Source organism: Cryptomeria japonica, chromosome 9, assembly GCF_030272615.1.
Source record: "Cryptomeria japonica chromosome 9, Sugi_1.0, whole genome shotgun sequence".
Taxonomy (NCBI): Eukaryota; Viridiplantae; Streptophyta; class Pinopsida; order Cupressales; family Cupressaceae; genus Cryptomeria; species Cryptomeria japonica.
The window spans coordinates 600,648,861-600,664,393 of record NC_081413.1 but is presented as its reverse complement, the minus strand read 5'-3'; the positions used below and the strand labels follow the sequence as shown (position 1 = coordinate 600,664,393).

The 15,533-nt window shown below is 37.9% G+C and overlaps 1 protein-coding gene across 2 annotated transcripts in view; it reads right to left on the bottom strand.

Annotated features, from left to right (window-relative positions):
- The window catches only part of LOC131074510 (endoribonuclease Dicer homolog 2), a 305,149-nt gene that overhangs the window by 53,546 nt on the left and 236,070 nt on the right, over window positions 1-15,533 (bottom strand). For both annotated transcript variants that reach the window (XM_058011146.2, XM_058011144.2), the window contains exon 18: window positions 11,573-11,766. In XM_058011146.2, the coding sequence (XP_057867129.2) occupies window positions 11,573-11,766 (194 nt within the window). The remainder of the gene's footprint in view (window positions 1-11,572; window positions 11,767-15,533) is intronic.

Here is a 15,533-nt window from a genome sequence, read left to right as displayed (position 1 = left end):
CTCTTTCACCTCAAGCCTTGATCATCATGCTTACCTTCCTTGTAGCAGACCTGCAAAACAAACAAATATTGAATCAAACACCTATGGGATAAACCTTGTTTCAACCTTGGTGGGAAATCGATCCTTGTAGGGGCCAACTCAGTCCTTGAAATTTACCACAGTCTTCATGATCATTTTCTCATGATGGAATTCAAAGGTCATACGGACTCCTTGCTCTTAGCAAATTTTACTTCATTTGATGCCCTACCCTTAGAATGGAGATTTAATTACCATAGGGATTCCTCATTCCTCATGACTTATGCTCTTCCTTAATAATGCTGCCCTCAAGTGGAATCCTACCCTCATCGAGACTCATTGTCCTTGAAAAATTTGTGTTAATTTGATCACCATTTTATGGAGCGGAAATTCAAACCTCATAGGGACTTCTGCCCCAACTTTTGTCCCAACTTGTGATAGGTAATTTGAACAACTATTTTTCCAGAATTAACTTAGGTTCTAATTTTTAAATGCTTTCCAGACTTATTAGCTTTTTAAAATCAGAAATTCAAAGTTATGAAACATAATTCTAGAAAATACAACTGTTTGGATCAAAATCTGGAAAATTCGCCTTGAATAAACCTGATTTTCAGATTTAGAATAGGTTTGATTTCAATGTGTAAGTCTGAAAATGGCCTTCCAAACTCAGTAAATGAATGATATTACAACCCAATTCACTGTTTCAAGTTTGATTTCTGAGTATAAAGGTCTGAGAATGTGTCTCATGGCGCGATTCATATTGTAAATGCAACCTATGTTTGTTGTGGCTGGAAATGATGTGTTTTCAGCTTGAAGAGGTGGCTGGCAATGGTGTTCTCAGCCAGCAATAGCATCCTGAATGATGCTGAAAAACATCTCCAATGGTGGCGCTATTAGTGCCTTAGGCAAAAATCGCACCTCTTCCTCCTTAGGTGATTCCAATTCCTCCTTTCTTCTAGCTCACTTGACCCTGGTTCAGCAGCTTAATGATATTTTTTGCTTGCTGGGCCTGTGTTCTTATTCAACATTTCACCTTTCACTTTCACCACATAGTGAATATGGGATAAAAAACGCAAACTTCAGCAAGGTTGAAAAACAATATGCATGGGGCCACTTAAATTGAACTTTATTTTCCTTTGTCTTGTCCACCAAATGGAATGGTGGAGAATTGCACTTCAAATCATATTCATTTTGCATTGAAAACTCATTTAATCTTGCAAGGGGGAAAATTAATAGCCATTGGGACTTAGTTTTTCACCATAAATTCACTTTTCCTTGCATATTTCATCTTGAGTGGAAATCCTCTGGTCATCAGGACTATTTGTCCTTAAAAATCTCATGTTATTTTTGATTTCCAACCGCTTGGTGGAAAATCAATGGTCATCTAGACACTTAAAATTATTCAAATCCTTGCAAATCAGCCTCAAGTGGAGATTTGATCTCCATAGGGGCACTTCAGTCCTTATAAAAAATTTGGTTGACTTGAGTGGAAAATCCAAGGTCATAAGAACTAATGGATTTGTATTACCTTTGCTCATTCACCCACTTGCAGCCTTATTCACTTTCATCCCACTTTGTTCCACTCCACAATAAATGTGGGATAAATATTATAAAATACCAATCTGGTGGAAAACATGGGTCATCAGGACTAACCTTTGTCTTGAGTGGAAATTCTTGAGTCATCGGTACTTTCCACAAAATCATTTGCAAACTAAGTCCAGGAGTGGAAAAAGGACCTCCATTGGGACTATGCCCATTTTCATCATTAAATCAACACTTTCATATTCAAAATGGAGTGGAAAATTATGCTCCACCGAGAATTTGCTCATTTTCATCTTCATAATTGAGTGGAAAACGCCTCCCATCAGGACTTTTGATTTTATGGCTTAATTACTTGGTGGAAAAATATTTTCCATCGGGACTAAGTTGATTTTCACACCCAAAAGTCCAAACTTACCCAATTTCATCATTTTATGTAGTGGAAATTCTATTTCCACCGGGACTTTTAACATTTTATCAAGGTTTGAAGGGTGGAAAATAGAAGTCCATCGCAATTTTGTGCATTTTTTACTTATTTTACCTCCCGGTAGTGGAAAAACAGCTCCTATAGGGACTTTTAACATTTTTTGCACAAAATTCACATCAACTTGCAACATTTTCATCATTTCTCGCTCACATTTTAAGGCAAAATTGAAATTTAACACTTAGCTAGAATAAATCAAAACTCTAAGGCAACTTGACACTTAGGATCATTTTAACCATTTTAAAATCCTTTTGCATTCTAACATGATACCCTCTCATAAGAAAAGGCAAACACTAGGAAATTACTGCTAAACGAAGACAACCTAAGTGAAACTTCTACCCTAAAATGCGAAAAAAGTGGGGGTCCCCATTTGCAATGGGGCGATATGTGAGAATGTCACAACGGGTATATAACTAGAAGTTGAAGTGTGCTAAGATAATGTAAAAAACAAAATGTAAAATCATTTGAATTAGAGAAGATCTAAAGTAGATCTAGACCAGATTTAGAGCAGAAATATATGTGAAGGATTTGCAATTAGATTTGAGGAGGAGAGCATTTGTGTGAAGAATGTTGCAGCATGTATAAACAAATTTTAAAGCAGACTCACTAGCAAATTTAAAGTAGATCTACAAGAAGATTTGAGACAAACTTACTAGCAGATTTATAGCAGACCTTCAAGGAAATTTATGGCAGATCTTGAGCAGACCTATGAGGTGAAATATAGCAGATCTGAAGAAAACCTAAGAGGTGATTTATAGAAGATTTGGAGCAGACCTAAATAGTGATTTATAGTAGATTTAGAGCAGACATAAGAGCAGATTTGTAGCAAACCTAAGAGCACATTTACAATATACTTAAGAGCAGATTTGTAGCAGATTTATGGCAGATTTATGAAGACGACTCTCATGCTTTCAAGAAGCAATATCAAGAAGACAAAATTTTGTTGTTTGAGGTTGGTGCCTCTCTATAGAAGAGATTGTTGTCTCTTGCTAAGTTGGTGCCTCCAGTAGGTTGGTTGCCTATGAATAGTGGGAGTTGGTGCCTCATGTGGGTTGGTCCTCACACAATGTATAAGAGGGGATTGGTGCCTCCTATGGGTTGGTACCTACGAATATTGTAAGAGATACTTTTATGTATAAGCAATATTTTGATATTGTATTCTTTCGTAAGGGGTTTCCACACAAATATTGTGTTCTATTAGTGTTGTGTTATTGTTTCATCTTATGTTAGTGATAATGTGCAATTAATATGCTTATGGTATTAAATTTGAAAAAGTAGAAGTTTGCTGTTATACCTGATTCCTCCCTAGCATAATTGTGTGCTCTTCAAAGGCTATTTTTACTTTTTCAAACTTAATACAATAAACATAACAGATTCACATATCAATAATTTACAATGCAACAAATTATGCAACATAAAATTCCACATACATGAGAAACAAGATTTTACATGGAAATCCTCACGAGAGAAAACCACTAAAAAATGTTGCTTGTATGAAACCTTCTTACAAATTTCATAGCACCAACTCATAGGAGACACAAATCCCCAACAAATAGGAACCAGCCCAGTGAGAGACACCAATCTCTTTCAATGAGAGGCACCAACCTCCCAATCTCCTTAGATAGAGGTATCAACCTTCAAGATACAATATGATAAATGTTTGGGAACTCCTTTTTAGATCTACTCTAATTTGTCTTCTTAAATCTTCTCATAACCTTGACCAAATCTGCTTTTAATCCCTTTCAAAGATCTGCCATAAATCTGCTCAAAATGTCTTTAATAAATCTCCAATATTTCTGCTCAAATAATTCCATAAGTTGCCTTGAGATCTGCTACAGCCTTGGATTATCTGCTGCAAAATTCTGAATTTTTCTTCTTTAGATCTGTTCTAAAAATAGGAATTATATTCAATAAATTATTGCAACTATCTCTTGAAAGTTGAAACAACCTCTAGTTATATCTTGCAAAAACACCCCTTCATCCAAGAGATACAACTCTTCAAAGACAAATAGAAACAACCATAAATCCATAAAATTACAGAAGACCAGAGCTGGAAGAAAGGACCTCTGCTAACATCTCAATAATGTTAAGGTGAAACATATAATTGTGGAATTAAGTGCCGATCTCAATATCATTTTGGCAATCAGTTGGGAAAGAGTGGGCCGCTCCAAGCTAGTTAAAACTCCAATTAATATAATCTTAGCAAATAGATTAGGTATGGAGACACTAGGCACATTGAAGAATGTAGAGGTGAACATCACGGCCTTAAGCAACTAGCAGATATTGAGGTAGTGGAGATGAGGGAACCATTTAACAATTTCAGAGCATTGCTAGGCATAAAATGGTTTGCCTATGTCAATAGAATTGTGGATTCAGGAAGGAAAAGACCTCTTTTGTGGATGAAAATAGAGTAGTCCACATTCCCCCAGGAGGAGGAGAAGATAGGACATATGTGGAGGACAGCACTCAAGAAAGGGATGAAGAAGATAACTCAAGGATCATATATTCAATCTCTAAGTTACCTAGTGTAGATGAAGAAGAAGATCCAAATAGTTTCAATGAAATTGAGCTAGATAGTGACAATACCAACATAGATAGTGAGGAAGTCCTTGATGCATATGCAAGATGAGAAAGAATTAACTTCCCGAAAATTCTATAGGTTGTGGAGAGCATTAATGATACAAAGCCAATCCAAAAATTCTCTACAAACTATTGCAAAGCATACAATGATGCCACACAAATTTGAGGCCAATACAAAATTGCCATTCAGTCACTCCCTCACAAACTCTAAGTGAAAAAAGAAAATATACTCACTATACCCTAAAAATCAATTAATACAAAAATCTACAAGAAATATGGCTGACAACAAGGTAATCAACTTGCAAAAGGAAAAATACACAAGAAATCTTTACAACCACTTCTTTTGAGAAAGCCTCTGAAACATGGGATCCCTTCTTTGCAACACTCAAATACTCCATCCATTGCAACCACACAATGCAATCCATCTTGGACTTTTGGCCATGCAAAAGAAGGTACAACTAGTCACATCACCACGGCTACTCCAAATCCCATTGGTGGGATCTCAGTTTGACATAAATGGTATCTCCCCTAAAAGTTTCAATTGGAGGACCTTTTACACCAAATGGCTAGAGAAATTTTGAAGCAACATGTAGATAGCTAGGGATATTTCGAGGATTTGATAAAAGATATCTAGGAAAAATTTCCTCAAATACAAGGGGATTCTTCTCAACCCCTTCCAATGCAATTGAAGAAATTGGTAGATGAGGTTATACAAGATATTCAATTGTAGAAGAAAAGCATGAAACAACAAATTTTGGTAGAACAACAAAAGACAAAAGTGGAGGAAGAGAGGAAAAAGTGTGCCACAACACAATCTTCCCTTGAAGCTCATATTAGTGCATTGAAGAATACGAAGGCAGATATTAATGCCATCTGCAAATTTTTCTTTCAATGGCCTGTAATGACAACTCCTATTAAGGCAAAAATGGATCAATTGGAGGTGCACGTACTTTAGAGGGCTCCAAAATACGATGCTCTATAGGATGCAGATGGATAGTCCTAGGTACTGTTGATGTGTTTTTTATGCACATGCGAACATAGAATAAAATACCAAGGTATCTTATCCTCTCTTGAACAAAGTTATTCGAATGTTAAAGATTTGCTTAAGGATCAATCGAAATAACTCCAAGGTTCTGGTATGTAGGGTCTCTACGTGTGGATAAGATCAATTTGGTTTGATGTGATTATGCTGGAATCACAAGGGGACTTACGTTTGTACGCCTGATTGCTTGATTTGTTGGAACTCGAGTCCTATCTACTCACCGGGATAATAAAGAAATAGCAAAAGGTGCAGTGGTTTAGAGAGTCTATTCTAGGGTCTAGAATGTGAGAAGATAGATGAACAACTAGGTGGAGTCCTACTGGGTTGGGTCTCACCATCAGGTTGAACAATCCAACACCAACTCAGTGCGATCTTTTAAGGGATGCTTCGAATACATTCAAATCGTACACCATCAGACCTTGATCACCATTCAAGTTAATGCATGAACAATAGACGCGTAACGACTCAAGATTAAGCTCATTCTATGCCAATTGACCACGCAGGGCGCACTTACAGTCAATAAGAGGCTAGTGGTTTGGACTAGGCGGATTCCACACGAGTGCATTCAGTAACTTCCTTCATTCAATCTAATCATTTACCATAAAAAACGAAGATTCAACAAGAAACCATGCATATTGCAAAGAAACAACACACTTCACCATAACTTCAATGAAAATGGAGTTCATTTACAATCGAGGCAACAATTTCTTGCCTTCTCTTCCTACTCTACTCTAATTTCTATTCTATTTGCTATTCTATTCTTCTTACTATTAGCTATTAACTATTAATTATTCTAACCTCTATTAATCTTTACAAATGAAGAGCCAGAGCTTTATATAGGGAGCTCTTTACAATTCAATGGCTTTGATTGATTTACAATCAATGGCTAGGATCACAAGATGGAAACCCTAATTAGGGTTTGTTACAACAAACTCCCTTAGCCAATGAGAAAATTACATTCAATATTTGAGAACCAATAGGAAACAGGGGTAGGTAGATCGAATTTTGTGCCTTCATGAATAGGCATGATTCACTGAATCTGGACACGCTGATGTGGACCCTTTTGACTGGAGGAACAGTGAATGGGATGCCATCTTGTCTGGTACTTGCTCTGTGATGACCTTGGTTGATCCTCCTTTGTCCTTGATGTACTTGATGAGTGGCACACCTTTCTTTGGCTCTCTTGTGTTTGATGAAGCCTCTTCACAGTCAAGTCATTCCTCCTCTGGTAGCTGACCACGCCTTGAAGTGTTTGTAAGATCCTTCTTTTTGACATCTTGTGGTTTCTCCATGTAGTAGAATGAGGTCTTTGAGGACGGTTAACTCCATTGCTTGAAACTCCTTGAACACTTGAAGTCCTCCAACTTGGAAGCACTTTGAGTCCTTTCTCACGCATTTGAAGTGTCCTTGAAGATGATGAAACTTGAAGAGGTCGCCCCTCTCTTGGCCTAATCTTCCTCCATCTTGAGTTTGTTGATCTGCAAAACAAACAAAAATGGTGTCAAGCACTTATGATATATTCATCCTAACATGGTATTTCTCACTTCAAACCATTAACAAGAAGGCATTAGGATCGATTTCGCTCTGGACCCTCCCCAAGGACAGGTCCTATAATGAAATTCGCTCTAGACCCTCTGAGAGGCACAAGAGCGGATTCAGCAATTTCACTTAATTCCCTATTCATAACTCATTCTTCAAGGCATTAGACTTCAAAATTGCGCTCCTTCTAGGTATAGACAAGTCATTTGCTCCAAAAAATTGCATAGGAACGGGTCATTCAAGTGCTAAGGCAAGGTACAAGGTCCATTGAAGAAGTTCGCTATAGACCCTTTGGAAGGGTCAAGAGCTTAAGTGTAATTTGCTCTAGACCCTCTGGAAGGGTCAGGAGCGAAATTTACTCCTTTAGACTCAAATCCTTCACTTCGTCATTTTCTTTACTTCAATTGTTTCCAAGGCATGATAACGTCCTAGTTGAGGTTCCAAGGCATGAAATTAGTTCATTTTTGAAGCAAAAGGGATGGTCTTAGGAAAATTCACTCTAGACCCTCTCCAAGGATAGGACCTATAATGACATTTTTGCTCTAGAGCCTTTGGAAGGGTCAGGAGCGATTTTTGTCTTTTAGCCTCAAATTCATCATTTCCTTTGCTTCAATTCTCTTCTCAAGGCAAGTATACATCAATCTTCCCTCAACCATGCCCTAGGAACAAAAACTTTGATTTAAACAAGGAACAAATATGTGTTTTAGGAGAATTCGCTCTGGACCCTTCGGAAGGGTCAGGAGCGAAATTCTTCCTTTAATGCTATTCATCATCCATCCATCATTTCTTTGCCTTGAATCTAACTTATCAAACCTCCTCTTATCATGATCAAGTCAATTCGCCATCAATTTAGCTTAAAACAAGGTCCTTTTAGTGCATTAGGTGAAATAGAAAGTCCTTATAGGAATTTCACTCTGGACCCTTTGGAAGGGTCAGGAGCTTAGATGAATTTCGCCCTGGACCCTTTGGAAGGGTCAGGAGCGAAATAGCTATTCTGCTCAATTCTTCCTTCATAGAACTCCATCTCTTACCCTTACCTTATCAAGATCAAGTCATTTGCCTTCAAAAATGCTTGGGAATGGATTAGTTCAAAGGTTTGAGCAAGGTACAATGCCTCTTGAAGAAATTCGCTCTGGACCCTTTGGAAGGGTCAGGAGCGAATTTGCTCCTTTAGGCTCAATTCACATCCCTTTTCACTTAGCTTTGCTTTAGACTTGACTCTTGAATCCTTTTCTTGCCATGCACGACCACCATTCAATGTCTCTAGTGAAGAATTAGGTCTTTTGGAGGATTTCGCTCTGGACCCTTTGGAAGGGTCAGAAGCTTAGATGAAATTCACTCTAGACCCTTTGGAAGGGTCAGGAGCGAATTTGGCAATTATGCTCAAATCCCTCACATTTTCATCACTTCACTTTGTTGTCCACATCAATTCTCTCTCAATCATGCCATAGGGACAAGGTTTATGATGTAAATTAGGACCAAGAAGGGAGATCTAAGGAAACTCACTCTGGACCCTTTGGAAGGGTCAGGAGCGAATTTGTGGACTTAGCCTTAGATATCATTCAAACATTCAAACTTCACCCTCATTCACATTGCTCTCACCTTAGGACATGCTAACAAATCACCTTAAGGAGGCTCCTAGTTCAAAATGTTGGATCAAAAGTACATCTTAACAATTTCGCTTAGGTACCTTTGGAAGGTACATGTCCTCAAGAGGAATTTCACTCTGGACCCTTTGGATGGGTCAGGAGCATTAAATTCATGACCTTTTCTCCAAATTAACAGGTCTAAGTTTGTTCAAAGGCATCCAAAAGGTGAATTCAACCTAATTTCCTCCCAATCCACACCTTAAAGTGAAGGTTTTGTCTAGAATAGGAGTCAAAAGGGAGCTAAGGAAGATTTTGCTCCTGTTCCTTTGGAAGGGTCAGGAGCGAATTTGACAATCTAGCTCAAATTCCTCATTCAACTCTCAAGCTTTCAAGTCTAGGCTTGGTTGTTAGGCATTTTCTAAGGATAAATAGGTCAATTTTATACCAATCCATGCCTAGAGTACAAGAACTTCATCATTCATCAACTGGACCAATCTCAAACCTTCAAAGGGACAACACTTACTCACATATCTTCATTCACTTCCTTGACTAAATGACCTAGGTCTTAAAGGCAAGGCCACCCTTGGATTTTCACTTAGACTCATGGAAAGGTACAAAGATTCCCTAACTCTCAATCAAGACTTAACCCAGAAACAAGTTCCCAGGCCTAACCAAGAGGAAACTTTCAATAGAGACCCTGACCTAGACCACCTACTGACCAAATGAACCTAAGCAGACCATCCTATCCTAATGAGCTCTCTAGAAACTCTCCAATGCAAAGATTAAAAGCACAAACCCTAAGAGACTAAGCTAAGAAAACCAACCCCAGAAAGCAAAAAGTAGGGGTCCCCATTTGCAATGGGGCGATGTGTGAATATGTCACAACATGTACAAATTGAAATACTGCATGTATAGTTCCAACAGTTATAAGACCAACGAGACCAAACAAGGCATAATTTTCACCAATTGAGGAAAGTAGTAAGTATGAGGCTAGACCACATCGTCGCAATTCTTCAGGATGCTCAAAAGCGAGCACAATAAATTCAAATTCCTATCACCATTTAGCAGACAAAACATCTACTTACTCAAATTCAAGTACATAACCAACACCTGCAACAAGAAAAGACAAAACGGGATAGCACTTTTGCTAATCTCAAAGAGATTTATAGGAGTCTTCTTCCAACATAGTAGAGTTGGATTGAGGACAAGCCAACATTTTGAAAGGGGGGATGATGTTGGCAGGAATGTAGCAATGCAACCACAGTCATTGCAGATCCTACAGCACTTCACTACAAAGCGCTTGCAGAGCTTCAAACTAAAATGACATCATGTAGATTATTAGTATTTATGGGTCATGTCCCATCAGATATATATTTGTCCAACAAAAGATATAATGTAACAGAGAGGAATATAGAAGATAGGACAGAAGGAGCTAAAATATAACAGGAGATATATGAGAAAGAGATGTAATTTATGATATATAAGAGATAAAGGACATAATAAGGAGATATAAGGATAAAATGAATGTACACAAATGACCTTTGATAATGCAAATATATCAGAGTTCAATATACAATGTGTTATGTCTTATGAAAGTTCTATATTTCACTATTTTGTTAACTAATTAAGGCAGATTAACTCCTTGTTCCCTTTGCACAACTAAGTCGGGGGTATAAATACAACATGCGTAAATTATTTGGGCACAAAAATTCAGTCTCTGTTCCCCCTTTTTATTGCTAACAATAAGATGGAAGATAGTATTCAAAACTCAGAGTGCTATACTCCTTTGTGCAATACAATGAGTTCCAAAAGAAGAATTCATGGCAACCAATCACTGGTATAGAGCAAATACTAACATCTCACCAATGTTCTTAGAAATGCTTCTAGACATCAATGAAGATAAGAAACTGGTAAGAATTATGGCTGAAAAGCTGATCAAGAGTTACTTTCCTGGGGATTTGGGGAATGTCGTCTTAATGCTTCTTCCTTAGGATAGGAAATTACTAATAAATAGTGGTGTCATTTGCAGTCCATGGAGACCCTTCAACATAACAAGCATACTACAAAGGGAAGAAAAAAGGTGCAAAAAAGATCCAAGGGCAACAAAATCTCTAAAGCAAGCAATGAGTATGAAGATTTCAAAAGGCATTAACTAGTTGAGCTCACTCATGTACAATAGTTCTAAAGATGAAGTTGATAAGTAGTCTTTTAAGATATGGCATTGTGTAGTAGAATATAGTTATATTCAGAGATAGATAAAAAGAAGAAAGTAGTAAATTCAATAGAAGCTTCAATAGGGGCTTTTGTATTCTTCCTCTATTAAAAAAAAAGACTTTTTGGGTTAGATCACAACTAAAAACCTTTGTAATCTAAAACATGTTATTTTTTGTTAATTAGAATAAAAAGGGAATAATCTTTGAGACCATACTTTATTGATAAAAAAACATGTATCTTCATAAATGTCTTATAAATTCCATTTTAACAATAAAAATTTGCAATTATTCTGCAAGGCCAACATGGTAAAATACCTTTAACCTTATTGCCATTAAATTTTTCTACCTCAAAGAAAGCGTATGGTTGTATATAAATTCCTTTAAGTACATTAAAGCAAGGTAGAAGATAAGACAACCTTGAAGGTTGAGATGTTGTATGACTAATGTATTCTCCCAACTTAAGAAAGGAGCTATGATTGTATCAAGATTAGATTTTTCTATTTCAAAGAAAGAAAATAGTTGGATATAAATTCCTCTAAGCACAATTAAGCAAGGTACTACATAAGATCACCTTGAAGGTTGAGATGTTATATGGCTGATTGCTTGAAAATATCTTTTGCAACTGAGCTGCACTAAGTACACTTTCAATTCGGTGCATAACAGAAGGAAGATATGAAAATGTGTATAGAACACTTATGGGTATGCCATAGCTTACTAGGTTGCAAAGCTCTGGTGGTAAGTGCACCTCAGCATTGGTCACTGTATCTGAAAAGTCATAAAAAAAAAGGAATTTAATATTAGAAACCTTCTACTTTGTAAAGCAGATTTAAAATTCATCCTCAAAAAAAAAAAAGACAATTTGCAATGCATTTCAACACATTTCTATTATCAAGAAACAAAACATGCCTAGTTTTATAAACAAACAATTTAAATACATGCAATTTTTTCCATATACAAATCCAAATTTAACATCTATTGTAATGACCTCTTCTTAAGTTGTTGATAGTTTGATGATCATTAGCCAATTTAGCATATTCTTTGGGTTCCTGAGGGCTAACGTGGTTAGGTTAGGGAACTCCTCAAGTATTGGAGAGTCGATACTTCAAATCTTTAGCATTTCTAGTTGTTTTGAGCTCAAATTACCAAAATATTCCTAATGACACTTTTTGGAGCATTTTTGGACACACTCCATTATTTCTATTTTAGTAAGTCACAATTAACCAACCCTGCCACTCGACATCAATTACACACTAGCTTAGTTGGTTATTGCATTTAATGTTGTTGGGTGATGATTTACTACAGTGAACCATGAGGACGCATTTCCCCCCTCAAACCCCCACATCTCCGAGACAGGGACGTCTTTGAGACAAGGGGGCGGGGACTAGGCATCCCCCGTCGTCCCACCACTACCATCAAGACGTTTGGAGACACCGAGGACGTCCAAAAATCTCTGGGACATCTCGAGGACCCCTGGGAGTTTCCTGGCCGTCTCAAGAATGCTTAGGAGTCTCCCATAGCCCCACCTTAGAAATTCGAACCCTAAGCAAAAATAGAGGAAAATTTGTCAAAATGGCATCCTTGTCTTCAAGCCAATCTCATTCGCTTCATTAGATATATACATGAAATATAACATTTAAGTATAAGTCATATTTCAATGTGTCTTTTTCCTTAGACACATTGGAATGTGACTTATAATTTAAATTAGACTTAATGTATATATTGGCTGGATGTTTGACAGTGGTTTCAGATCTCTAGGAGTTATAATGCAGATTCTAGGTTTTAGAAGATTTAAAATTTTTCAAACTTAGTCAAATCTCAGTAATCAGCAACCTCCTATCAGTATTCTTTCGCTCTCTATCTCACTCTCTTTGTCTCCCTTCAACTCTAGGCCTATCTCTCTACCTATCACTCTTCCTCTAACCCCTCTCTCTACCTCTCTCTATCCTCCTCTCTTTTCTTTCCCCCAAGATCTAAACCTATCTCTACATCTCTCTCTATTAACCAGACCCTTGCTAAGGGTGCTGCCCTCAACCTTGCTTTCGTGTTGCCCCCAAACCCCCATCAAACTATAATTCTAAACAAGTAATAACTAGTAAGCCAATGATGAATCATGATCATAAATCATATTTTCGATATAATAGAAATCTCCAATTTGACAATTTCATTTGTTAAATTTTATTTAGTATTCAAGAAATCTTAGTATTTGCAATTTTGCTATTTTACTAATTTGCCATAGTTTCATTTTCTAACAAAACTCTTATACATCTTTTCATAACTAGTTTTTTAAGTACTATATGTAAATCAGCACCACTCCCGCCCCCTCCCACTACCGTCCCCTCACCATCCCCAAACTTAGGCCCTTTGTCCCCCCATCCTCAAAACCTATCCTCACATCCCTACATCCCTATGTCCCCCCATCCTTAACAGTCATGGAACACTGATTTATTAACACATATTATTTTATATAACACTAATGTTATAAAGTTAAATTAAATATTTAATTTAGTGTTATTTAAAATATTAAAGGGTGACTTTGGAAGTGGACGTCAAATGGGATAAAAGGATTTATTTAAAAAATTGATTAATGTTATAACTTAAAGAGGCATTTAAAGTGGGGACATAAGTGATTTTAAACAAAGTAAATATTTTATTTCCCCAAGGTGGGCATGGGGTTTTGGGAAAAGGTATTAAAAAAGTTTTTAGGTCATTTTGTAGATTATGCTTGAGATTTTGATAACAAGTTGTTGCTGGTTTGAATTTTGTTCATCCAAGGGCTATGTGGGGACACAAATCCTCATAGAGGTCGTTGATAGTGAAAGTGAAAGATCTTTCTTGGCTGATTGTAGGTAGTTTCATTCAAGAACTATGTAGGAACTTTATTGTCATGAATTTCCAGATTATTTGCCAAGATGCAAGGACATATTTGAGAACAGATTTGAAGGGGAAAAATAGTGAGTTGGAGTGCTTGAAAATATTCAGTTTGTTCCCTATTTCTGGCTGCACCATTCACAAGGCTGGCCGTAAACTTTCATATCAGCACAAGGGTTTGTGGAAGGCAAAAGACACAATTGGTATTGAGTTTGGGAGTTGGGACTAAGGTGTGGGAAGTGTTGATGTGTGTTTTAGGTACATAACATTCAAAATAAAATACAAAAGTAATTTTCCCTCTCTTGAACAAAATCACCTCAGATGCTAAGAGTAAGATCAACTAAAATGATTCCAAGGTTTCTACATGTCAGGTCTTGACGAGTGGGCAACTCAATGGTCAATGTGAATTGTTGTGTTCACTTGGGGACTTACACAAATGTTCGAATTAAATTCATTGATCATGGATATGGAATGGGTGTGATGATAACTTAGGATATGGCAATGTAGTTCTGGACTCAAGACTAACAAGACTTACTAAAAAATGGCAGTGTATCTAGACTGGAATAAGGAGTTTCACGTCCATGTCAATGCCTCCAACTTTGCGATTGGTGCTACCCTCGCACAAGTAGGGACACAAGGACTGGACCATTCCGTTTTCTTGGCCAGCCGACTCTTGTCAAAGGCTGAACAAAACTACAACACAACAGAGAGGGAGGCACACAGGATGGTGTACGTAGTACAAAAGTTTCGCCACTACCTGTTGGCTACGCCGTTCACATTTTACGTGGACCATCAGGCACTAATGTATCTAGTAAATAAACCAATTATCTCGGGTCGGGTAAGTAGATGGCTACTACTCCTGCAAGAGTTTACCTTCACCATTATTGTGTGGCCAGGCAAGTCCCATGTGATAGCCGACCAACTATCAAGGATCAGATCGGGGGAACCGGCTGAAGGGGTGAACAAGGACTTCCCAGATGCACACTTGTTCCAGATTGCAGTACTACCATCGTGGTACGAGAAGATCGACCAGTACGTCTCCACTTCCACATTTCGAAGGGAGATGCCCCTGGGGGAACGATAGAAGCTGGCACTGAAGAGTAAGACTTTCCAGCTAATCAATGGCCTGTTATATAAGATGGGCCCTGACCAGATCCTGAGGAGATGTGTTATGGAGGAAATTCCCAGCGTGTTGAAGGAAGCACATGACGGGTTGGCAGGCGGACACATGGGACCAGATGCAACTGCCAGTAAACTACTTCTGGACGGCCTGTGATGGCCAACTCTACACACTGACGCCCGGGAGTGGGTGGTCCGATGTGACACTTGCCAGCGTGCAAGAAAACCACTCAAGCGGGAGTTCATGCCCCTCTTTCCCTCATAGCCACAGGAGCTATTCAAATGGTGGGGTCTGGACTTTGTAGGACCCTTGAAACCGAGTAGCATGCACAGGTGCAAATATATTGTAGTAGCTACGGAATACCTCACCAAGTGGGCAGAAGCGAGGGCCTTGCCAGATAACATGACTCTGAGTACGTGTTGACGTGTATTTTTGTACACAATCATACACAGAATAAAATACCCAAAGGCATCTTATCCTCTCTTGAGTAAAGTCTCTAACTGCTGAAGATATCGCAAGAAGGATCAGTTAGGGTGACTCCAAT